The 26,067-nt window shown below is 24.2% G+C and overlaps 1 protein-coding gene across 1 annotated transcript; it reads left to right on the plus strand.

Moving 5' to 3' along the window:
- Positions 1-14,383: 14,383 nt before the first annotated feature.
- On the plus strand, positions 14,384-20,817 carry LOC145838748 (cadherin-8-like). Its single transcript, XM_082946371.1, has 15 exons — positions 14,384-14,410; positions 14,707-14,737; positions 15,016-15,092; positions 15,338-15,593; positions 15,925-16,146; positions 16,427-16,602; positions 16,823-16,999; positions 17,597-17,757; positions 18,017-18,162; positions 18,463-18,684; positions 18,868-19,009; positions 19,227-19,330; positions 19,616-19,749; positions 20,136-20,204; positions 20,635-20,817. Exons 1-15 carry the CDS (start codon positions 14,384-14,386, stop codon positions 20,815-20,817), a joined length of 2,127 nt encoding a protein of 708 aa, XP_082802497.1.
- The last annotated feature ends 5,250 nt before the right edge of the window (positions 20,818-26,067 follow it).

Below are 26,067 nucleotides of genomic sequence, written 5' to 3' on the forward strand. Positions count from 1 at the left end.
TACTTCTTATAAAAAAAGATATTAATTAGAACTTCAAATTTTACACAGATTAATGCAAGAAATAACTTTGATTGATAGCTGATTAGATTAGTTAGTTTTATAAAAATATTTTATTTGAAAAATAAAAATAGACTAGTTATTTTGAGAATTTTGCTGACATTTTTCTTTTCTAAAAACTATACTTGCAAAAACGCTGTTAAGTAAAAAACAAAAAGCTGAAGTAAAGCACTAGATATAAATAAGTGTAAAATATTTTCTTAGACCTTTATAAATAATAATTAAGAGTTAGTATTTTATAACGTAGTTAAGACGTTGTTAACAAAGCTTAAGTTTTATTACAAAACTAATTTTTAGAACATAATTAAGAAGTAATCTAATTTAATGATAAGGTTTTCAATAATAGCAAAAAACTATAAAAAATATCTAACAAACAAATTTACTTTTAAGTTGTACTATTAAGTCAAAACAAAAGCTTAATTTTCCTAGATAAAACTTTAAAAGGTGAATATCATAATGACTAAATACTATTATTTTGACCTTTCAAAATAAATTAGTAAAGAAGCTATATTTTATACCATAAAGTTTTAGTAGTCTTATCTGCATTTTAAATACAATGATGAAGCACAAACTTCTTTAGATTTATAAGAAAATAAATATTTATTTTTGAAATTAGACTATAATAGTTTATTTTTCTATAAAACAAAGCAACAATAACAACTAAGGTTCAAACTATGTAAATACATAGTCATAAATTTAAATAAAGTTTATTAAACAAATATTTTTTAGATATAGTACCCTATTACTGTTAGCTACACTTTATCTAAAATGAGGCTTAGAAAATACAAAACTGGTTATAAACTTTAAATTTCTAGTCTTTAAAAGTTTTTAATTAGTAATTTTTACTTTGATTTAAACCTTTTAGTCTTTCAGTAAAATGATAATAAGTAAAGAGAACTAAAAAACTTGAAAGTAATACAATTTAATTTAATCTAAACAATATAAAGGTTGAAAAAACTTAAAAAACGTTGTAATTAATTATTGCTCTATAAAGTTTATTTTTTACTTTTTACCTCTTACAAAGCTTAAACCTTTCATATGTGCTTAAACTTTAGTTTTACTATCAAAATCAAAATACAATATATGCTTAAATTAAAGTTTATATGCACTAAAAAGATTATTAAAGCGTTGCAGTAACTTACGTAAATTATTTATTAAGTTTAACACAAAGTGTTTACAAAACAATTACTTGAAATTGATAAACCAAATTGAGGCTACAACTATATTTTATTAGTATTTTTTTAAAAACCGTTAGTTGTTAATTTCTTAAGTTTGGGTGGTTAATAAGTCTTTTACTTAATTTATAATTTTATGATTCAAAACTAACATATTTTCGATACTTTGCAATCGACAAACCTGTAAATAAAAAAAGCGAGTTTTTCGTTTATCTATAATTTATAAAACTAATATTATTCTATTTTTACTAATTTTTTAGCGAGTAAGCTTTTAGATTTGATTTTCAATATAAACAATTTTTTTGTTATTATTTGTTTGATAACCATAATAAAACACATTTTAATCAAAACTAGTCGATGGCAGTACGTAAACATTTTAATTATTTTTATTTTAGATGTCGATGAAACTTCTTTTTATTTGTCAGTATTTTTAAGTTTTTTAGTAAATCGTAGTTAAGTATTTTAAATGAGTAATCATCGAATTGTGATAAACTTAATTTTTTAGAAACATTGTAATATTAATTAGAACCAGCGTTAATTTATATAACTTAATTTTAAACTGGAAATTTTAAATTGTTTAAAGAATTAGCAATAACAAATATTCAAGCTGAAGGTTAATACCAGTTAATAACTTTGAGTTGTTTTTGTTCTTAAGAAATGAGCACAGCTTTAAAAATATTAAAAATACCTAGCAACAAATTAAGACTTTATTTGATTTGGAATACATTAAATACTTTGGTTTTAAGCAGTAATCTAAAGCATTACCACTAAAGTTGTAACTATGAACAATAAAAAAACAACAACCTGATACAAGTATTTAAGGTTTTTCAATATTCAATTACTTTTCTGTACTTTATTAGAATTTAAAATCTTTCAAAATCGAATAACTAATAAAAAAAGTTACGTACTAATCTTGCTTAACTTAATAATTAGCAGAAATTTATACAACTATCATTGATAATACATCAATTCTGATTTAACAACTAAAATAAGTTAAAAGTGTTCATGTATTTTAAGGGGTTAAAAATTTATTCTAAAAAAAAGAATTTTGTACCTTTAAATTTCATTAAAAAAGAAATAGTAAAGCGTGTCGTATAATTAATCTATTTTTCAAGCAAGTATTATACATTAGTTAGTCTATAAAGATATTTTTTAACTAATACCAGGTTTTAAATATTTTGATAAGTTAAAAGCATATATGGATACATACCATTTTGTTGCTTAATATAGTCGTAGAGCCCAGTTTTGCTACTTAATATTTTTGTTTAAGAATCATAAAAATTTTACAGCTCTAAAATATATACTTTGAATAAGTCTATAAGGTTGTTATGATTTTTTTTTGTAAAATATCTTTCTACATTAAGAAATATAATGTTTATGGGTTCGTTAAATTTAAAAATTTAGAGAAGTTCAACAAGTACAAATCAAAAGCTGTTTTATCTAAACAACTAAATATAGATTTGTTTCTTTTCATTATTTAAATATATTCTTTTCAATATTTTTTTTTATAAAAATGAACTGGTTTTGCACAACTATACGTTATTAAGAGCTTTAGAAACTAAATAAAATTCTACTGTTTCAAAAGAGTTAATAAAAACAAACAAACGACAGTTGAGCAAAAAGTATACATAACATACGTCCAAGATTTCTTGCTACCTTTTTATTTTTTGAGTATTATTTAAGATACTAAATGAATTTCAAATATACTTAAATATCTCTTAAAGTAATTTTGTATACTTTTAACTTTGTCAAAAATAACGTTGAATGTGTGTTGTAATATAAACTACGTTTTAAATTTTAATATTTTCAAAATATGTTTTAAATGCAAAAAATCTATGCTTACTTCAAACAGTAATAAATGAATTTTAACGACAAAGATATAATTATAAAGATTTTTATAACCTTTTCACACAAGACTTTAAAAGTCTGTTTTATTTGTTGACCTCTTTATAAAAAGTCATAAAAGTTGATTTTTTTAGTTCTTAAGAAGTTTTATACTAAAAGAGTTCAGAAAGTAAGTTAAGAAAATGCAAAGACTATTTTACTTTTACTTTACTTCATACTAATATTTTTAAATAAATAAAGGTTAAAAAAGTTTGATAAGCTTTTACAAACATAATTTAGGGAAATCATTATTTCAATATAAATTTGATTAATAAACTGTTATGAAATTTTACTTAATGTCTACAGAAGACAAAGCATATTTTTTTACTTAAATCTTTTGAACTGATTAATCATTAAAGGTAGAAATCGCTCATTAAGCTTTTAAATATATATACAAACAATTTGGTGTTTATAGACTACTCTCTAGCAATTTATAATATTTGTCAAATTTAGTTGTTTAGGATCTTATAAAATTTAAAATACAAAAAACAAAAGAAAAGTTTAATGCGTTAGTTTTCTTTACATACATATTAAATGAGTTTTTTTATGTTCAGTAAAACTTGATAAACTGTAGTTGATTTTTGGTCATTTCGAGACATAAAGCTAAACTTTTTAGTTTTTAAAGTAAGTTTTTGGCTATAAAATTTAAACAGGAAACTTAAATCAACTACAACCTTAAACAGAAACCTCAGTTAAAATTGAGCAAAATAATATTTAAAGGTATGTTAACTTATTTTAAATTTATTTTTGTGTACCATTTGTTTTGCACTATAATTAAAGTAATTAAAAAAGTTCACAAAAAAAAGTTAAACAACATTATAAAAATTTACTTAGTATGACATTTTATTTGATTGCTCTTGTTTAATAAAACTAAAATATTTACTTAAACTTATTTTGTAAAACTTGTTAGCAATGTTTTGAATATTTAAGATAAAAATTCTACTTGATTGTTTTATTTTTCATCATAATTAAACAAGTATTTAAAAGCTTGTGGACAACATTTTTTTATTAAAAAACGGTTCTTTAACAATGTTTTACATTTCTTAATCAATTTAATCTTAACTTTTGAATATATATAAATTCATGTTGTTAAAAACACAAAAAAAAACTATGTTTAATCTTATCTGTTGATAATTAAAAAGTAATAAACTAGTTTATGCTTTATATTTCATGATACTTTGTAGGTGTTAGTATATTAACTCAGTTTTAAAAGCTAAGTTTATTAATCAACATAATAATGATTTATTTAATAGTAAGTTAAATAAATAGAAAATATTTAAAAAAATAGCATCAAACTTTTTGAAAAAAAACCTTCCAAATATCTTTTTTCAAATTTAGTTACAACGTTTTTTTCTTACCTAAGCTCCTGTAACAAACAAACGCTTGAAATATAGTAAAATCTTAGGTAGAAGAGTTTTTAAAACTTACCCAAAGAAATTAATCTTTCAAACAATATCACTTAAGAAGGCACAAAACTTTTAATTTTATAACTTGAACTGTTTAAATGTTCAAAGATAGAAAAGTGTAGTGACTGTTACTTGTTTCAAATTAAAAAATGTAATTAAAAATACCTTTTTATTTTAAAGCTAAGCAATGACGCCAAATTAAAGTTATTTTGCTTTGAAATTTTTTTTTTCCATTTTATAATGTACAAAAAGATTGAGTTTAACTTACACTATTTTAATCATTAAAAAAATTGCAAGAAACGTAATTTTTGTGCATATATATTTTTTTCTTTTATATTAGTACGTATACGCCACTTAAAATTCTAAACAAAAAGTTTTTTTATTCGCTTGTGATACTTATCAATTAAATGACATACTGAAACTAGTAATTTTTATATTTTAAAATACCGTGTAATCTTAAACTGTTGTTTGTATCATTAAGTCATATTTTATTGTTTAATGTAGAATTTTTTAAGAAATACGGAAGATCTAATGTAACAAAATAGAATTTTTTGTATGCTATTCTATATTTGAATGATAAGTCCTAAATTCTATATTAAGCATTTTCATGTAGCTCGCGTTTATTTAAGTAGAATAAAACAGATATAAGATAAGTTTTTAATGACTCTTATGACGACATCATACCAAAAGTCGCGTGATTTTGAAACAAGCCGATCATAAATTTCTGACGAAATGTTTCTTGTGCAATTTACAGTTATATATACCGAGTACAGGACATAATGGATGCTAACTGTTACAAAAGACGTTTACTATTTTATGCAGCTGAACTAATCACAAAATTATTTTAATTAAAATGCTTTATGTTAGAGTAAAAAGTAAGAGCGGATTCAATAAATATCTGAAAAATAAATCAAGCTCTCTTTTTTGTTATAAAGGATAACTACTTCAAGTCATTACTTCGTATTTTCATATTTTAGTCAAGCTGTATTTTTAGTATTCGAGAAAACAATTTAGTTTAATTAGATTGACCAGAACTGTTAAAAAATTGTTTGTGTTTTTACATCTAAGGTATATAAACGCTTTTTTGCTTAAGTAAAATTTATATTCTAAATATCTATCAACTTAATAAAAATGTCAAAAGCAAAATCCATGATAAATATTAATTTAATGTTACGGTATAGAGGTAAACAGGTGTTTAATACTTAAATGGAAATAACTTTTATTTTAAACAAGTATTTCTTTCTTATTAAAAGTTTTTATAGTGGTAACTACAGAAATTTAGTTTCTAAACTAGAAAATAATTTTAAAGCTAGTTGCAAACTTAGAGTACGTAAGTACTGTGTTTTAGTACAAATAATAACTAAAACTAGGAAAAAATATGTTTTATAAATTTCCAAATGAAAAAACATATACTACAAAAACAAAATTTATAAAAATTAAAAACCTAAAATACAGAAAAAATTACCTTTACATTTGAAATCTGTGCTAGCATTGACGTGTATAGAGTCATTAGAAGAGTAAATGCAAAAAATGAGCCTTTAAAACTTGTTTGTTAAAATTTAACGATATAATTAATGCTTTAGTTCCTACTTAGAATAATTACTGTTTGTTTTATATGCTGTACTTTACTCAAGCAATATTTAGGCTTCAATTAATGTTATACTAATGAGTTTTTCTTTTGTTTTATGTGACTTTAAATAGATTTGAAAATATAATATGTTGTACATAAAAAAACTTTAACATGCAGAAAACACATTTAAAATAAAAAAATATACTAAGTCAATACTAAACAGTAGAAAACTTGAAATATTTGTAGAACAAACAGTTTTTAGTTGTGAGTTTATTTGAGGTTCAGTACATTTTACTAAAAATATAACAAATAGCTTCGCTTTATAAATATAAATAATAGTATAATACACTGTTTGATTTGAATGAAAACATCGGACGATGTTAACAGTATAAAATTTTCAAATCTATAATTTTGAGAATTTCTAAATATTTAAACTTATTAAATTAGATCTTACTTTTGGGTATCTAAATTTTATTTCTTTTGTTATAGAATGCATTAAAAAAAGTTTTAAAGATAATAATATAATTATAAACTTAAATTATTATTTTTTATGGCAAAACTTTAGTTATTAAATAACTGTTCTTAGACTTTCTTAGTTTTGTAGTAATTATTTGTTTATATATTTTAAAAGTATAATTTTATTATTCCAATATTTTTTCATTAGTTCTTTTTTGTATAATTTAACACTTTAAATTTAACAATTTCCAACAGTATAAAGTAACATTGTTCTAGGTCTCGGTTAATTAGAAGATTCGATTGTACACTTGTTGTAAAAATTCTTTAAAATACAATGCTTAAAAAGTTATTTTATTTTAGTTCATTCTTACTAAGATATTGTGTTTAAAATTTTTACAACTTTTTATTTAATACAAAATTATTTTTGTTAAAATATTTTTATAAAATTATTTAAGCTCAGCTACAGTTTTTTTTTTGTATATATATTTTCACTAATTTTGGAATTTAGTTAATATAGTTTAGTTAGATTTTTTTAGATATACAAAACAGATTGTATATAACTATAATTTAACAACTTATTTTTTCTGTACTAAGCTTAAAAATGAACTTTGCTTTATAAATTAAGTAATTTTCTTTTCTTTTCTAACTAAAAAAAAATTGTTTTAGTTTTTTAAAAGTAACGACTTGTACACATGTTTATTTCTTTCAACATGCTTTTGAATTTAATATTTCATAAAGTTTTTAGGTTTATTTTGTTAAATACGTTTGGAAAGATATTTTTGATTCAGTTTTTATTCGTTGAAAAATAAGTGAATAAAAAGTTATACTATTTAAAATTTTCCGAAGTTTGAGAGTTATGTTAGATACAAACTAGAGACTGCTTAAAAACAGTTATCTTATTTCAAGCTTATTTTTTGAAACTATACAATATGTTTATGCACTAATATTGTTTCAATGATGTTAATGTTTCGTCAGGTTAGAGTAAATATAATTTCTTATTTAAACTGTAAACTGTCTGTTATTGGAAATTTAAAGTTTAACTTATTTTGTTCAATACGTTACTATTGTCATAAGTACCTAATAATAATATAAAGAGCATACAAGAAACCAATTACTAAACTTAATAAAATATTTATTTTTAAACTTTAAAAAACTTGTTTATAAATAAAAAATAATAATCAAAAAACATGTAAACTCGATTGAACCAGTAAATAAAAGGTATTTATTCAAAGATATTTTAAAACAACATATTTGCAAAAAACACTATATCTTTTTCGTTTATTAGATTAAATGATGTTTTTTTTTAAATTTATGTAATTTTATATTTTAAATTAAACAGTTAGTCGTGTTTTATGTTAATTTTTTTTTACTTCAAACTGATATCGGTACTAAAACTTATCAATCAAAGTTAAACTATGTTAATTTTTAAATATTTTCTGTATATATCGAGTTTATTCAATTATAAATTATATATTTTTATTTAATTTTTTCTTTGTTTATTGTTCTCTGTTTATTTAAAAGTATTAAATAAAAAAGAAATAGTATACACGAATATTGCAGAAATCTAGTATACTGTTTATTATTTACGTGGGTAACTGAAATGCTGAAAATTACTTGATAATATACTAGTTATATAGTTTCACCAATAAGTTTTCAAAAAAAAACATTTCTAACAAAAAATTAGTACTTGTTAATTACTAAGTACTGTATCCTATTTTTTTAAAAACCATAACACATTATATATTAAGATACTAGCATAAAAAAACTCATTTATCGAAATTTCTCTTTTTTATTTCAACTTGATCTCAAACTGATAAAAGTAACTAAAACTAAAAACCAGAATACTAATTTAAAACCTATAAAACTTTTTAAGCTGAGTATAAAAAACACATTGAACCAATAACTAACGTATAATATCTAAAACAGTAAAAGACAACATCACATAGTTAAAATAAAGATCAAAAACAGACTTAAATGAACTTAAGAAACAAGGTACTTGCTATAGCTTTTAGTTTCAAGAAATATGATTAACTTTAATTTTGTGGCGTTTTCTGTTAACTTATAAGTTAATTTATATTTAGGCTTATATAAAATTGCTTATTTTTTCTATCACTTTTTTTCAACTATTCTAGTTATACGTTATATATTGACTATTATATTATTTGTAACTAGTAAAAATCATTGTTAAAAGATGACTATTGCTAAATTATGGTCAGCTTGGTTTATATATTAGATTGATAATATTTTTAGCATTACGCTAACCTGACGGATTGTGTTTACTGTTTATAAGTAATTTTTTTTTTTACAATAATTTGAGTTAGTAATATTATTTTATTAATCCTGATAAAGAAATTGACGCTTAAAAATATGGCCAAACGACCTGATGTATAGAAAGACCTTTTAGTCATCGAGCTACAAATAGTAAAATACACTAAATATTTCGAGAAATGTAACTAGCATTAGAAATTGGTGCTTTAGATAAAAATGAAGATATAAGAAAATGAGCTCGTAAAAAAAACCGAACATGACATTTAATTCATAATAACTAATGTAAAAAAATAAATAGTGTTTAAATAGTAAAACAAAATGTTGTCTAGAATAGTTAACTCAGTCGTATTGACTAGCTTAAAATTATATAAACATTAAAATAAATTGTAAACTAAGTATTAGTGCTTTCAAATTAAATTATTTTTATATGTTAAGCTATAAACATTTTATAGTTTTATTTGTCTACACATATAATTTCAACCATAACAAGATAAACCATGTAAACAACAACAAAATAAAAACAAACAACTAGCTAAGATAATTTCATACTTAAATTTCAAAAGTATTTAAGTAAATAATTTAACTATCAAACATTTTATTTAAACAATTCGTTTAGGAATTTAGTAAACATACTTGCATAAAAATGAATACTTATTAAACTAAGTATTTGCTAATATTCTAAATATTTCAAAAGTTTACCAGTGTTTTTAATTAACAACAAAAAAAAAATTGCTGAAAATGTTGTGTTCTACGACCTGGTGCAAAACAAAAATTCAGTTATTGAGTTGCACACCACTTGAATACCTTTAAAGGTCCTGTATAGGACGTGCTACAATTTATATTTAATACCTATCATAAAGTTGCTCTATGACTAAATTTAGATAAAAATCAATTTTCGTTATATTCCTAAAACAAACTTTACCTTGTTGCAACCTACCTAAATTTTAATTTTTCAACTGTTCATTTATTAAAGTACCGCTCAGATTAATGTAGAACCTTCAAGGAAGCCCTGATCTTTTATGTGATTTAGCTTTTCAGTTTACAGTTTACTAACCTGATAAGCTAGAGACTTATGTTTATTAAGTCCAGGCAATTAATTTCAACATCAATAATGTTTTACTGTTTTTATAATTTATATATAACAACCTAATTTGTCTCAGTCATATCATTAGTATTGTAACAACTGTTACAACTAATAACTAGTAGTGATTAGTTTTTATTGTTAGATGTATTCATAAAACCTAAAAATAATATGCTCTAGCTTTTTAATGAGCATAATGCTTTAAAGAGGTTTGTCTCAATTTATTTAAAAAAAGTATTAAGGTTATTAAGTTGTAAGATTTATTTAGTCAAGCACCTAATTTGAGTGAACTTTAAAGACTTGAGATATATTTTTTTATACAAATTTAAAGTTTAAAATTTAAATATTGATGTTAAAAATTAGTTTGTCTTATCATTTCTACAGCTGTTTTTTAAAACTTGAGCACTTTCCAGATAGAACAAAAAAACTAATTTAATTTCAAACTTTAAATGTAAACTTTTAAACTTTAAATGTAAAAAAAAACTAATTATGACCTATTTAAAGGAATAAAGTTTTGTTTTGTTTCGTAAACAAAGTAAAATTAGAGAGTGGTTTTAAGTGAGCCAACAAACTTTCTAAACATTTAAAAGGTGTAAAAATATAATTAAAACTTGCTTAAGTTGTTTTAACCTCATTAACAGTTCTTTAAGTTAAACACAATGTTTAAGTACAAATATACTTTAACTAGTGTAAAGTTATATTAAAAACTTGTTTAAGAAGACTGATGTGAAAAAGTGTATAAACGTAAAACGTTTAACTACTTTAATAAAAGCATCGAAAGTTAATGCTGAAAAAGTTATAATAATAGTCTAAAAAAACTAGAAATTATAAACTTGTACAAAAGTTTTTAGCATTGAAAGAAAAAAAATGTATTAAAAATGGTAGTTGTTAATTATTAATTCTGGCTTTAATACTTTTTAAAAATTGAAGTTTATATCAATGTTTCATTTTGTTTCTAATTTAATTAAAAATATTAGTAGCTAAACAGTTGAAAGCTCATTTTTTTAACAAAATTGTAAAATAATTACAGCAAAAAAATAAACTTCCGTATTAATTTGAAAAATAGTTTGATAATTTTTTTTAACTTATGAGTTATAAATAAAAGGTTATAGAAGGTTTGAACTTGTTTACAGTTCATTGGTTGTTAAAGTTGATTAAACATATAGTTATTTTTTAATCTTTGTTTTTTTTTTCCTAGAAAAAAGTTTGAACCTAAAGTTCAGGAAACTTGTGTATAGTTCATTGGTTGTTAAACTTGATTACACATAAAGCTTTATTTACTTTCATTTTTATTTTTTCATAGAAAAAATTCGATATTGTTGTTTTAAAAAGTATCAAAAAATGTTTTTCATTAATTTGTTACAAAAAATAAAACGTTTGGTAGATATAGTTTTAAACAACAAGTACACTTGTAGTTTTCGTGATAGTTTTTAATAGAAAAACTCAAAACCAAGTTTAGTAAAGAAAGTATATGAATTAAAATAAATATTATAACTATAAGATGCTTTTTTTATATGTGTAATAAGGTGTTGTAATTTAAAATAAAACACAAAATAAGTTTTAATAATAAAATTTTAGTTTTAGTTTTGATCATTCTTTTGTATGATATAGAATGTCAATTAAGAAAGCAAGTCTCTTAAATCAGTTTTGTAAGAGGTTTAGATTTTAAGGTAGGTGAGTGTAAGATTTTTATTTAATTAAAGACTTTTTTGTTTAGCGTTTTTGTTGTTTTAAAAGCAAGTTTATTGGTATAAAAGATTAAGTTCCAAAAAAATTTAGTTTACTGTTTTAACATAAAGTTGTCTATTAAGACTATTTGTAATAAATATTTTTTTCAGAAGTATTATTTTTACTTTAATTTTAAATAACTTAAACTTGAGCAATAAAAAATAATTATTGTTGAATTGTTAAAGTTTATTTGTGTCTGCTGTTGTGTACGTTTAATTAATTTTAAAATTAAAACAAAATTAATTTTAAAATAATTAGTTGCTTACAAAACAACTTTTAGTTTATATTCTTGAATAAATTAAAACTAAATATTATAGTATGTTTTACTTGAAAAAAAAGATTTGCAGTTTGATACTAACTTATGCTTTTCATCTAAAGCTGAGCAATATATAAAATAAATTTGCTGTTTTAATTTAAATTTTATGCTCATATTTCCATTTTCATATTGGTTTTTTTATTAATTTAGAGTCAATTTTTTTTCAAAGAAACGGTTGATGTCTTTTCAATGATTTATACTTTTCAACTATACAAAAACTAACGCTAACATATAAACTGTTAATTTTTAGGAAAAGTTTAATTTTAATGATTTTAGCCTTAAAAGCTTAAATTATCTATCAAAAACGAAGCAACACTAGCTTTTATTTAGTGTTTAAAGTTTCAAGATAAAATAAAAAGTTAAAATGTCATTACAATGATGTTGTGGTCGGGAAAGTTTTTGTGAATAAAATAATATTATACCTTCTGAAAATTAAAAATGATAAGTTTTAGGTTAAAAAAATCTTAGATTAAAAAATTGAGCTGGAAAGCTGATTCAATTTAGTCAATAAATTTCACTGAAGTACTTATTACTTAGTACATATTAGTGTACAAATAATAAAGCATTATTTTCCATTATAAAACAGTGTTAATCTAAATTTAAAACAGTAAAAAAAAAATTAATGAAATTGGTAATTAGCTTTGAGGTTAAAAAGATTTAAACATCATATGATTAGCATACACTATTGTTTCATAAAAAATTAATTTGTTTTAATTGAATAAAGTATTGTTAATTTTCAATACATAAAACAACATGTTAAGAACAAGTGTTTTAATCATATTAAGAAACATTTCACTACTAAGTGCTTTATAATCGTATCAAGAAGTATTTCATATTTGAAAACAACAATTTTATCAACTTTACTATAGTTTTACATTAAGTAGTTTTTTTTTTTAATTTGTACAACAATATGACTATAAAAGGCTTAGAATAAGTTAAAAACACTACAAAGTAATGTTTGTACATTGCTTTTTTTTCAAGTAGGTAATCACCTGTAACAAGTAAAGCGTAAATTGCTAAGTAAAACTCGAAGGAGATTTTTTGTTTGTTCAATAAACAAAAATTGGTTTTAAGCTGTTCATTGTAAAACAAAGAATTTGAATTAAAGTGTCAACTTTCACATTTAAACATACGTACTCCTTTGTGTAAAGTAACATTGAATTGCACATTGTAAATTCAATTAGATCTATAAAATATTTCTATTTGAATTGCTTTTTTATTTTGAAAGACAAAAAAATCAATTAACTCTATGACGAAATTTTGGGTTTTTCACACCTTTTCAAATTATTTCAAAAACTTGTCATTGTTAACAAGTAAGCGTGAAGTGTGACAACAAACATAACTCAAACAGATCAGTTGGGCACGAAAAACCGTTACAACTCCAATGGAGTGTGAAGAGTTTAATGCATGTTAAACTAACTTTACAAACTTTTTTGTTGAGAGAATTTTGATTTTGTTAACTTATTAAGTTGTAAAGATAACTTAGACAATATAAGCATTTACCAAAATTAGCTAGTTTTTTTTTTATGTGTACATAGTGTAACTCACAAACTAATTGTTTTTTAAAGAAAACAACATTTGCCAAAGCTTGATTCCTTAAAAACTTTTTTTTAATTAGTCTTGGTTTGATTTTAACACCGAAAAAAACGAAAGTTTGCTTGTTACCACAAAAAATAGGCAAAATATTTCTATAGCTTAATTAAGACTCCATCTAATAAACATAGTTTTTTTAAACTGTTTCTATTTAATTTATTTAGCTTAAAATATTAGTTTTAATATAATAACAGTTAAAAAAAAGTTTAGATAAATTAGTTAGCAGTGCCTTTCCTCTATTAATGAACAGTCCTTTATCAATATGTTCAATGATTATTTATCTGGCTAGTCTATTGTTAATGGATTTTAGGCTTTTATTTTATTAGTCAATGCATTTAAATATTTCATGTTGATCATTCTAATAGAAAAATAATGTAAGTTTGTGGTTAAAAGTTTATGCTTTTCATTTTGATATATAAGTTCTGTCTTCGTTAAAAAAAAAAACTGTTTATGTTATCATTTTTTATTTTGTTATGTGTCTTTCTGTTTAAGTGGCCTAGGTTGTGATGCCTAGGTCTATCGTAATGACAATAAACTTACAATAATAATAATTTAATTTGTTTGTTAGCTTTTGTTTCTTAAACCACTTAATCTGGCAATAAATGTGTACTAAAGCTTTGCTGTTTTGATTTTGAACTCAACTAACGATTTATTTTCTGCACGACAGTTTGTATTGCTTAAGTATATCCTTGTCATAAACTGTTTTACAACTAAATAAATACAGTTATCTTTTATATGATAAAAAAGCTGTAGATTTTAGCAATTAAGAGTAACTTAAAACATTTAAATAAACTTGTCAGTAGATTTAGTTTAAAAGTTAAAGTTTGTGAAACAAATCAATTAAAAAGAATGAAGAGCTACCTAGCAGCATTTTTTGTAAGTTTCAAAGTTATTTACTAGTTAGTACTTTTTTAGATTAAATGAGACTATAAAGAATTATAAATACACTTGTATACATTTTACTGAAAGACAATTATAAAGTAACTTGGCTAACTAAACCAAACAAATAAAATGCCTATTTACGAATACAAAATAGATAATCCTTTTTGGTAAAAGCTGCAGGGTTTTGATCTGTAAAATATTATGTTGTTTTTCTATTTTTTTTTCGTAATTATGAAAAAATATTTACTATAAACAGTCTAACACATAACTAAAAGAGTATTTATTTTTAGCTCCTGTTCTTTGTTGGATCGGCATTTGCAGGTAAGTTAAATGTTGGTTTTAATAATTTAAGTTTATATTCTAATAACTAACCAAAGATTTAAATATTTAAGACAATTTTGGTCTTTTACTAAATATTTCAAAATTTTTGTTTATGTATGCAAACTTTTTACTTTTTAATAAGCCATTTAAACTTTTTGATTTTAAATAATCATGGTGATTGTTTATTAAATGTTGAGCTTATGAATATTTTTTTCATACATTTTCAAGACAATTTTTGTTTATTTTGTTTAAACATAATTTTTACTTACTGTTTGTAGGCTGCACTGAAGATGCGTGTATCGAGGTAAAAGTGTCTGAATCACACACGCCTGGAGAGATAACAATCCAACATCTTGTAAGTAAAACGTAGTAGCAGCAAATAAGTATAATAGACAAAAAGTTAAATCTCACTTTAAGTTTTTTTGAAGTTTTGTTCATTTAAGTTTTAATAAGTAAAGTATGGTTAAAAGTCTTATAAATAAAGTTCATTCTTAATCGTAAAAAAAGTTTCTAACAAACTTTAAAATAAAAAAAAGTTTAAAAAAATTCAAAAAATTTATCAAGTTTATTTATATTTAAACCTAAAATTTTTTAATACAGCTAAAAGTAAAAAGTGCTTACAAAGTCGAAGGCAACGCGATAACAAGTGGAAAGTTCAGAGTGGAAGATCACGACGGGCTGAAGCTGTACTTGAACGAAAAAGTTGACTACGAACAACAACCTGATTACGATTTGAAAATAATCGTCAATGGAATGACCTACCATTACGATATCCAAGTTGTAGATGAAAACGACAACTCACCAGTGTTTTACAAGGAAAGTCTGGTTGTTACTGTGGTTGAAAACAAAGGAATAGGTTATTTTAGAGGATTTTAATTGGATAAATTTATTGAAATTTAGTTTAAATTATACTGAAAATATCGTTTGTAAAATTAAGTTTATTATACTATTTGGTTAAGTTTATATACATATACACTTAAAGTATGTAAAAAGCAATAAAAAAAGACTTGTTATGTAATATATGAAGTTAAACTACAAAATGTTAGAAAAATTTAAAGGCTATTATAAACTGTACACTTGTACAGTTAAAAAAAACACAATCTTTGTTTTTCAATTGATTTATAAACTTAGTTTCGATTGCTTTATAATAGGTCTCAACTAAACATCAAAAAAAAACTTTTTTGTAGGTACTATAGTCCACACTTTAGTAGCAAAGGATGCCGACTCGGCAACAGACGAGAACAACTTGGTAAAGTTCAGTAAGCTGAAAAGTAGCGAGCAGCCCGCAGGTAACAGGTTTGAAGTTTTACCTGACGGAAGAATAAAACTGCTGCAAAAACTCAACTCTGAAGACCAGCAGAAATTTCAGTTTGAAGTCGTCGCGGAAGACAGGAACGGAAATTCACAAGGTCAATTGCAGTTTTTAACTTTTTATTAATAGTTTTCAAGTTAAAAAAAGTATAAATAAGTTTAAAAGACTTAAAAAAAGTCAAATGCTTTCAATTTACTGTCAAATAATAGTCAATTAAAATTTTACCAGGTGTAATAGTGGTTTCACTCATAAAAAATTGTTTCTTTATTAAAAACTCTATATAAATGAGCTTGCATGATTTAAATATGTAAAACTTAATAAAAACTATTGACAATTTTAATTTCTTAATAGTTGTATGTTGTTTATTTTAAATCTAGGTTCAAACAAGGTAACAGCAACGGTGAGAGTTTTCGTCGTCGACCAAAACGACGTACCTCCGGTGTTTGTTGGGGATTCCCCTTTTCAAGCTGACGTCAGCGAAAGTGCTCGAGTGGGCGAAAGTGTTATTTCGTTGAGGGCGAATGATGGTGACATTAAACAAAAGAATAAAAATGTAATTTTAGAAATTAATAATTGCTAGTTGTTTTTGTCTCTTTTATTACTATATAAATTCATTTGATAATATATAAGTTTAAAAATTTTATCATACTTTAGTTTTGTGTTTAATTGATGTGAACAACTCGAATATCGTTTGTTTATTGAATTTGTGTCTCCGGTTTTTTTAAAATTTATCTAACCGTTAAAAAACAAAACCAACAAAAGTAAACTACCAGGTATACTTTACCATAATCAGCGGGAATATCAATAAGACGTTCAAGATAAAGCAAACTTCTGAGACCAGTTGTGAAATTGTTCTTGATAAGCAAGTTGATTTTGAAACCATGGATAGCTATGAGTTGAAAATAGTTGCTCACAACAGACCAGAGTATTATGAGTATGATCCTCACACTGTTAGTTTGAACTGTTTTTATATATGATTAAAAGTTTTTTATTTCATAGTATCTAATAAATTGAACATTTAAAAGTATCTAATATTTTTTAGCAATATATTTTAGATAAGTTATATCTAGTTTTTAATTTTTCTGAAAAAAATAGTTTCTTAGTTTCTTATTAGTATAACGATTTAATAATAGATAGATTGATTGAGTTTGAAATATTTTATCTAATAAATTAACAGCTTTATATACTTTTTGTTTTGGTTTAAAATGTTTCATATGGGTGTAAAAATGCTGGCAAGTGTAACGAATTTGTAAAATTAAAAATTGTAATACTTATTCCATCTTATGTATTTATAAACTTAACCATTGTCGCAGTAATTATAAATTATAGTACTTTATACAAAATTAAACTTTCATCTGAAGTTGGTAAAATATTGTAAAGGTCAAAAAGTTTATACTAAAAAAACTAATCTATAAGTGTAAACAATAAATAATATCTGCTAAACTCTTCACGTGTTTTGGGAAGTCAAATGAGTTTCATTTTCGCAAAATGTTTTAGCTCAATTCTTTGTTAGAAATTAGTTATTTTAGCTTTCATATTTTTAATAGACGACGACGATGTTGAAAGTAACAGTAAAAGACGTAAACGAAGCACCTAAGTTTACAAAAGATGTTTACAAAGTGAAAATTGTTGAAAATTCACAAGAGAAAATCAGAAACTTGATAAAAGTTGAAGCAGTAGATTCAGATAAAACATCGCAGAATGTCAGGTAATTTCTAGATTATTTTAAATGAACAAAAGATGAAAAATTGTGCTTTAATCTTAACATTTAAGTTGTTTTATTCTATAAATTTTTAAACTAATTATCTCTTAATTTTTTTTTATAATAAGTTAGTTCAAGTTTTTGTAGATGTATTATTCACAATTACTTTAAAGTTATTAAATGAAAATCTTTTGAAACGTTAAAAATAATTAAATTTTTATACACGATTAAGTAAGTTGATTATATGATTATAGTTGTTTTCTAGGTACACCTTGGATCAGAATGAAAAGTGGTTTTCTATCGACGAAAAAGACGGACAAATCACCACAAAAGACTACATCGACCTCGAAGACCCAAAAGTTAATCACGAAAAGGGAACTTACAAGTTTTTCGTCACTGCCACCGACCAAGGTGACTTTTATTTACAAAATAATTTACTTAACTAGTTTTTAGTTTGTTTTAAAAGTGAATGTATACTTAGAATGTAAGTTAATAAAACGGAAGCGATACAACCTGTCAATAAAAATTAAAACTAAAAAAAAGTCATAATTTTTTTTTTCTTACTGTACATCGATTATCTCAGTTTCAAAAATTTAGTTTACAACGTTTCCTTTCAGTAAATTTAACAACAAGTTCCATATTTACAACAATTTCAATTTACTTATAAACACAGCACTTATACTAACAGTTTCACCTTACCATACTAATCAGGTGGAAAATTCAGCAAGGCAGTGGTGGAAGTCGCCATCGTTGACGTGAACGACAACCCGCCCCACGCGGTCGGCGACGGGTGGAACTTTAGGGTCTGCCGCACGGTGGCGAACTACTCCCGAGCGGTCACCACTCTCGTCGCTGCGGATTCCGACGTCGGCGAAGTGTCAACCAGTTTTGAGTTTTCCCTGCCCGATTACTCGAAATTCACTGTGATACAAGGTTTGTTGTCTGCAAAAAATAAACGTGCTATAAAAAGTTACAAAAAAAAAAAGCTAACAATAAACAAAATAATTATTCTCAAACATAGAATATGTTTTATTTAAGATATTCAAAGAGTTTTGCTTCATAGAAACTGTTAAGATAATTGTGGTTTCGTACAAAATACGTTAATTTTATTTTTAGCCGAAAAAAACTCTGCGTTCTTGAAAATCTCACCAAGCGTCAATTCTTTTGAAAAAGGTGAATACAACGAAACTATCATTGTCAGAGAAGCACAAGAAAACGGTTTGGAGTCAAAACTTGAGTTTACATACAATGTTTGCGAGTAAGTTTTGTTCCTGCTCTAATTCTAACTTTAGCTTAGGTTTAGGTTTTTACATGGATTTAGTTTTATCTAAAGTGTTGAAGAGTTAATATTTCTGTCTTAAGTTTGAATAAAAGGTTTTCAACAGACTATTCTTTTCTTTATTTTTAAAACCATTACACATTTATCATAAATTTTTGTTAAAAAAAATATGTATTATTTTTTTAATTAACAACAGTTGCAACGAAAATCGGGAGTTTTTGTGCGAAAATGCTTCTCCTTCTACAGGCGGAGGAAGCAGCATTTGGATAATTCTCGGAATAGTTTTTGTGCTTGCAAACGGTCAGTTATACTATAAGTCAAAACAATCAAAAATAAACTAGTTTAGATTATTTAACTTCTAACATTTAAAAATCTACTTTTTGTAATTAGCAGCTATAATTATTTTATATTAGTATTTTATGTATACTTAAATCATATAGTTTTACTTATCCTTTGTTTGTATATTCAAACATTCCGGTAATTGTTTTGTCAAAAGTTAAAACCGTAGTTGCTCACCAAAAAATAACTATTTTACTTTTTTAGCTCACATACATTAACTTATAAAAGTATACTATCAATTAACAGTCATCGGAGTGACAGGCTTTTTGATTCGTCGCAAGCAGCAGCAGGCGAAGAAAAATTCCCCTCTGCCGTTTTACGACGATGACGAAATGCAGAGTTTCGATCATCAAATTGTGGAGGGAGGCTGCGAGGAAGACGTTAGTACTTGTTAATAACAGTTGAAACTGTAACTAATTTAGTTTCCAAACAACTGGATAACACGCAATGTTGTATACTAGTTGAAAACTGTGTGATAGTGGGCCTAGCCAACAAAAGTTTTTCAATAATAGCTTTAGTTATTTTTAATATCTTAACTTTCGGAGGTAATAATACAGACAAAAATATATAACACTTACTAAGTTTAAACTTTATTTTGAATGAAATTTTTCAACTAAAAAAGTTAAATAAATGCAGTTTAGACGAAATCTTAAGCTAATTCGAATTAGAGATGTAATATAACGAAACTAATGATAATAATTAACCGTTAATAAAAGTTTTGTGTTTGAAATATCTCGAAGAAAATTTAAAAAAATAAAAATGACAGGTTGAAGTTGACAACATACAGCAAACACCTTCACCCGAAGTTAAAGTTGATCTAGGAGACGTATATGTTGTAAGTTTATTATCTTGTTTTTTTTTGGATTCATACTTTATGTCAACTTATATTAGACACAGTTATAAGCAACTTCAAATTTTTAAACGTTAATGTCAAAACAATGCTTTACTTATTCAAAATAATTCAACTTAGGATCTCGTTTGAATTATTTCAAACGAGTGAAACATCGTTTTGACAATAAAATTAAAAAAAACTTGAAATGATTATTCTCCTTATTTAAAATCGAGAACTTTTATTGTAATCTCCAAAGTAAAGGATTGTCAGTAATACAATTTATGGAAATTTCACATGAAAATTTTTACTTATTAAACTAAATCATTTTCATATGGCTAATTTTGAACAAAATTAAAATATTTTATTATTTAATAGATAATAAAATGTTTTTAAAATAATTGCTGTTGACTGATTTCATTTAAATCTTCAACAGGAAGAACCAGAAGCTGCAGATGAAACAAATTGCTTCAACAACGAGGGAAGTGGAAACAGTATAAGGGGCAGTTTGAGCAGCATTGAAACGACCAGTTCAGCGAACGTCGACTTTTCTTACTTGAATGACTGGGGTCCCAAGTTCAGCAAAGTCGCTAAAACTTATCAACAAGATGAGTCTTGAGTTGTGATCATAGAAACAATAAAGAAATTTTTTGACTAGGTACTTTTTGATAGACGAAAGCTTTTAAAAAGAAAAGCTTTAGAGTGTAAATAATGGATTTCAGATTAAACTTTAGATGCTTATACTTTACAAATTATAAATATTGTTTATACACAAACATAAATAATTTTCTTAGAGCATTTTCTATTTCAAAAACGTCATTTTATAAAAAAAGATTAGCGGTTTAAATTTTTTGATATTGATTTTAAAGTTTACTAGCGTAATTTTTATCATCCTTTGTCAATTTTTGTTCTACTGCTGCAACAAATTTTTTTTAAATATTTTGTTAAAATTTTTAATGTTAAATGTTTTTCATTAAAATTTAGTTAGTGAAAACTAAATTATTTTAGTGTAAAAAATAGTTTGTTAATTAATGTAAGTAGTAAAAAAATAAATCACGACTTTGGTCTAGTTAGCAGTTTTATAACAATAAACTTTTTTTTATTCTCGTAAGTTTTCAAAATAAACATTGTTAAAATAAAATTGTGGTTATTAGTAGTTGAAGAGCTTTAAGTTAAAATTGCTTTTAGTAGTTAAATTAGCCACATTAGAATATGTTTCAATTTAAAGCTCTTCAACTACTAATAACCACAATTTTAAAATTACGAGAAGAAAAAAAGAAACCTACATCTAGGTTGTTATTATTGTTTTAACATTCTTTTATTATCATTTTAATTTACAAATTTTACTTTTTACATACATTCAACCATAAGATTAAATTTTAATTAGTTTTGTTATATAAATAAAAAATTGTTTTTATTTATTTGTTTAAGCACTGTTTTCCATGACTTTCACATATTTTTCGAAATTTTTTATTTAAGCACTGACAAGGTCTTTGACCAAAACTGAGTTTGCATTAAAAAGTCTTGATAGAATAAAATAAATGTAGTTTAGTGTATGTCATAAATAGAAATTATGAATTGCTTTCATTAAAGAACGATGCTCAAAAAATTAACCGATAATTCAACAACTTTTTGTAATTAAGTAGTTATTTAATTAAAAATTGTTTTAATGCCTATAACCTGTTTAATGAAATAGATAACTTGGAAATAAATTTTTGGTATCATGATCTTGAGTTGAATTTTCACGAAAATAATTTAAAGCTAGACTTTATTTGACGTTGTTTCAACTGGAGTTCAATGGTAAATAAATATTTATAATTAAGTTTACTCAAATCTATGGTCAAATTTAGGTGCGGAAATAAAAGTGGAAAAGAAGAGACATTGTAAAAGTTTTAACATTGTATTATTTGAAAACTATCAAAAAAAACGATTTATTAGTTACTTTAGTAATTACCAGCTTCACTGCTGAACGCATTTTCAAAGTACAAAACTTATTCAAATTGGTATTTTATTGAAGTAAGCTTTATAATTTAAAAATCAACTCTTCGATGATACTGGTTATTATTAAGGTATCTCATAAATTTTTTGTTTATTCTTAATATTTACTTGGATTGACTTCTCTGCTATACCTGTTTTAATAAGTTAATAAGAGCACTATTATAGGTATAAAATAAAATTAGTTAAGTATACATTTACTTAAAGCTGTGGTTTACAACCTTTTATATGTAAAGTGCTGTTATATTTTAAATTTATAGTTGTTAGACTGAAAGATGGTATTGTTTATCGGGTTTGCCTACGCGTGGTGATATGAAAATTGCAGTTAATAATTCTATCAAACGTACTATTTTATACTATTTTTTCCTTTTGGAAATACTTTTACTATGACGCAAATAACTCGTTCAAAATAAAATGTAATCAAGTTTATTTTAACTCAAAAAATTTTTGTCAAGATAAGGCGCCTTTATAGAGGAACTGTATTTTGTAAACAAGTTAAAGCACATCCAAATGAGTAAAGTTCCACGTGGTTTTAGACAATTTATTGAAAGTAAAGTTCAAATAGGATCCACCAGTTAGTTTAAATACAATTTACTTTATGCAGCTTACAACAATTAAAAAAGTCTACATTTATTTAAAGCCAATAACAAACTGACTTTGAATGAAAATAATCTCGAAAAAACTATAACTTTTATTTAAAGCTAGTATCTAAACAAAAATGCTTTCAAAATAAACAGTCATTACAAAAAATATTTTTTGCTGTAAACTTTTTTCTACAAAAGGTGTATTGTTGTAGAAAAATTGTTTTGCATTTAAAATTGGAATAAGCTGATTACTATTCGTCGTATCAGGTTAACTGAAAAACTTTATCACGGGCCAGACTTATTACAGAAAGATATTTAAGGTAATTAAGGCAATAAAAATAGGTCTTCTTAAATTGACACGTTGGTCTTGTGAAAATTACTGTCTGAGTTGGTATAAGAATTTTACTAATATGATAAGTTTCAAACAGCTTCCCGTACGTTTAAATCAGAATAAGAAAGTTTAGTAAAATTCCGAACTTTTTTTATAAAGTTACGATTTGTGAACTTTTCTAGTTCAATTCTATCAAAAATACTTTCTTAACCCACTTTCGAGGAATCTTAACAGCAAAATGTAAAATTATATTTTACATTTAGTTTTCTTTTTTGTTTGTATAACTATACAAATTATTAATATATTGAGATTTTTTATAAAAAATAGTTAGAGAGTATTATAGTACAAATGTTTTTGAGTTTAGGTTTTGTATGAAGTTTTTTTTCTTAAATATATTAAACTAAAAGATTTAAAACTATATAAAGTGTTAACTTAAAACGTTTGACTTCTTTTAAAGAAAGCTTAGTAAAAAAATAAACTTTCATTTTTCTGAGAAAATTAGACATGAAATGTACTTTTTCATCGTTTTTGTTTGAAATAGTTTTGAACCTGACTAAATAATTGCAATAAATAAAAAGTATTTAAACTTCAGAATTTTTTATTAGCTAGTATGTTACTAGTGAATGAACACATAAGAGTTATCGACTGACTTTATTGATTGACCCACACTAAAACATAATTTTCAAATGTGAAAATTTAGTCTGAGAAAATTTGAAAACATTTAAAACATTTATATATTTATTTATTCTTGGTTTAAAACGAAATTTTCAAATTTTCTTTTATTAAAAAAACTATAAATTGTAGTTTGTGAGACTTATGTTTAAACTTTTGCTACCCTTAGACGTCGTTGATACCGGTTTCGACTTGTCGGTTTGATCTTGAGGGTTGACTGTTATGTTACACTGATCTAATTATCTCTACATAGTAACCCAAATAAAATGCAACTGGTAACAATTTGTCTATAAAATACTAGCTAAGTCAAAAAAAAGTTTTAAGAGTAAGAAACAGTTAAAAAACTTTCAAAAATGTATTCTAAATATTAATTCTTTTCAAAAATTAGTTAAAACAGTTCATATAAACTTAAGCAATAGATTGTTTAAAAAGTAACTACAATCATAAAAAAAGCACTCAGGTGCATTGGCTATAAAAAGTACAACGAGAGTGTACGTAATTTATAATTAACAAAAAATATTAAATGATGAAAATTAATTCAAATATGAGTTGAAAGTTTTTATGTTCAAATTTGTAAATAATTTTTTACCAGCAAATTTTAAGTGTTACTTTAAAAGCATAACTCAAGTGCATATCCATTCAACAAGGTCCTCAAAACATTTTTTTCCTACCAAGATTTAAAAACAGTAATGGTCATAAATCACTGGCTTACCAAGGTAGTATGCTTTGGATACACCTACCTATTAGTTTAAAGACCAAAACCATCTTGGAAGGTTCCAGGTTGAACTGAAGGGTAATTTATTAAATGATCAACTAGTTAAATAGAGTTTACATAAGACGAACAGGTTTTTTTATATGAACAGTAGACTAGTATTCATTTGACATATTTATACTTTTTGAGTATGTGAATTAGGTTTGAGCAGCATTGGTCCAGTCTAGTTTAAAAAAAGTTGTTATACGTTTTTTTTTTTTTTTTTATACTTTATAAGTGTATTAGTAAACAGTTTCATTAAATAGTCTACATTTTATCTGTGTATATAAACTTATTTATCTCTATATATTTTTTGCCTATAAAAATTTATCAAAGCTGAAATTACTGATAACATTTGAAATTATTAATAGGTTAACTTTTTCTTAAGATTGTTATTGTTTTTTAGTTTTTTTTTACAAAAAAAAAATGATTTACTTTTTATTTTTTTTGCTTGTTTACATTATTATTTTGATTTGGTTAAACTCTTATATTTAGATATTTGTTAAAGTTTGTAAAAACTGATAACTTTAGTTAAAAGGTTATTAATAGTTTATTCTTTTTATTTAGTTTAAGCATAGTATTTTTTTTTGGATACAGATTTTTTTTAGTATATAATTTTTCATATTGCAGCTTTATTTATTTCTTTGAAAATGTTATAGTTTTATTCTAATATTCTTACTTTTTTAATAATCAACTTGTAGTAGGCATTAGCTTAACTTAATTAGAAAAAATTGCACCAAACTTGTATTTCTTATGTAAGTTAGTCTATACTTAGTTCGACATAAAAACAAGGTCGTTTTTAAATGAATATATCAAATCACACCAGTAAACTAGTTCGAAACCGTCAACTTGATTTCGAACGTGTTTTAAAACCAACAGAACCCAGCGAAATCGACCACGTGATTAGGCGAGCGTTGGCCATCTACCGGTTGTGTTGGCTGGGCGTGCCAGACGGCTGGGAAATACTGGATGAGAAACTGAAGGAGGTCGTCGGAGAAAACTGGCAAAGTGAATACGAGGAAAGAACGGAAGAACCAATCAGATTGGAATAAATAATAAAAACAAAGTTGAATGTTCATTAAGATAAAACTGTTAAGTGTGTATGTTAAGAGTTTTCGGGGCAATGAAATTAAAAGGAACATTTTTGCTTGAAATACAGTAGACAAGCACAAACATAGTTTTTAAATTTTCATTTACGAACTGTTTTGACAAAAAGTATTTTTTCCAAAGTTGTAATAATTTATGAAAACACAACTATAAAACCGATTACATTTTAGTATATTATATTTTTAAATTACATGCTGAACTTTACTGAATCTAAATTAATTAGCTCACGCATGAAGAAGAAAACAATAGACTAATATTGAATTAATAGTTAATAAAAAAGGTAAACATTTAATTCAGTTTAAGATTGATATAAATATAAATCTTTATAATAAAATTGGTGATCTTAGTTTATCTAGTTTAAAAGAGCTACATTTTTTTTCTAGCTTTATTTTTCAAGAAAACTTTAAATTTAAGCCAATTGATTAAACT

This window comes from Thalia democratica, chromosome 6 (genome assembly GCF_965202585.1).
Source record: "Thalia democratica chromosome 6, ktThaDemo2.hap1.1, whole genome shotgun sequence".
Taxonomy (NCBI): domain Eukaryota; kingdom Metazoa; phylum Chordata; class Thaliacea; order Salpida; family Salpidae; genus Thalia; species Thalia democratica.

Bases quoted from the DNA above. Each gene is read 5' to 3' on its own strand.
- LOC145838748 (XM_082946371.1), top strand. From the start codon at position 14,384: ATGAAGAGCTACCTAGCAGCATTTTTT. The intron at 16,603-16,822 runs GTAATTTTAGAA...GTAAACTACCAG, and splicing joins TTAAACAAAAGAATAAAAAT to GTATACTTTACCATAATCAG. The intron at 17,000-17,596 runs GTTAGTTTGAAC...TATTTTTAATAG, and splicing joins ATGAGTATGATCCTCACACT to ACGACGACGATGTTGAAAGT.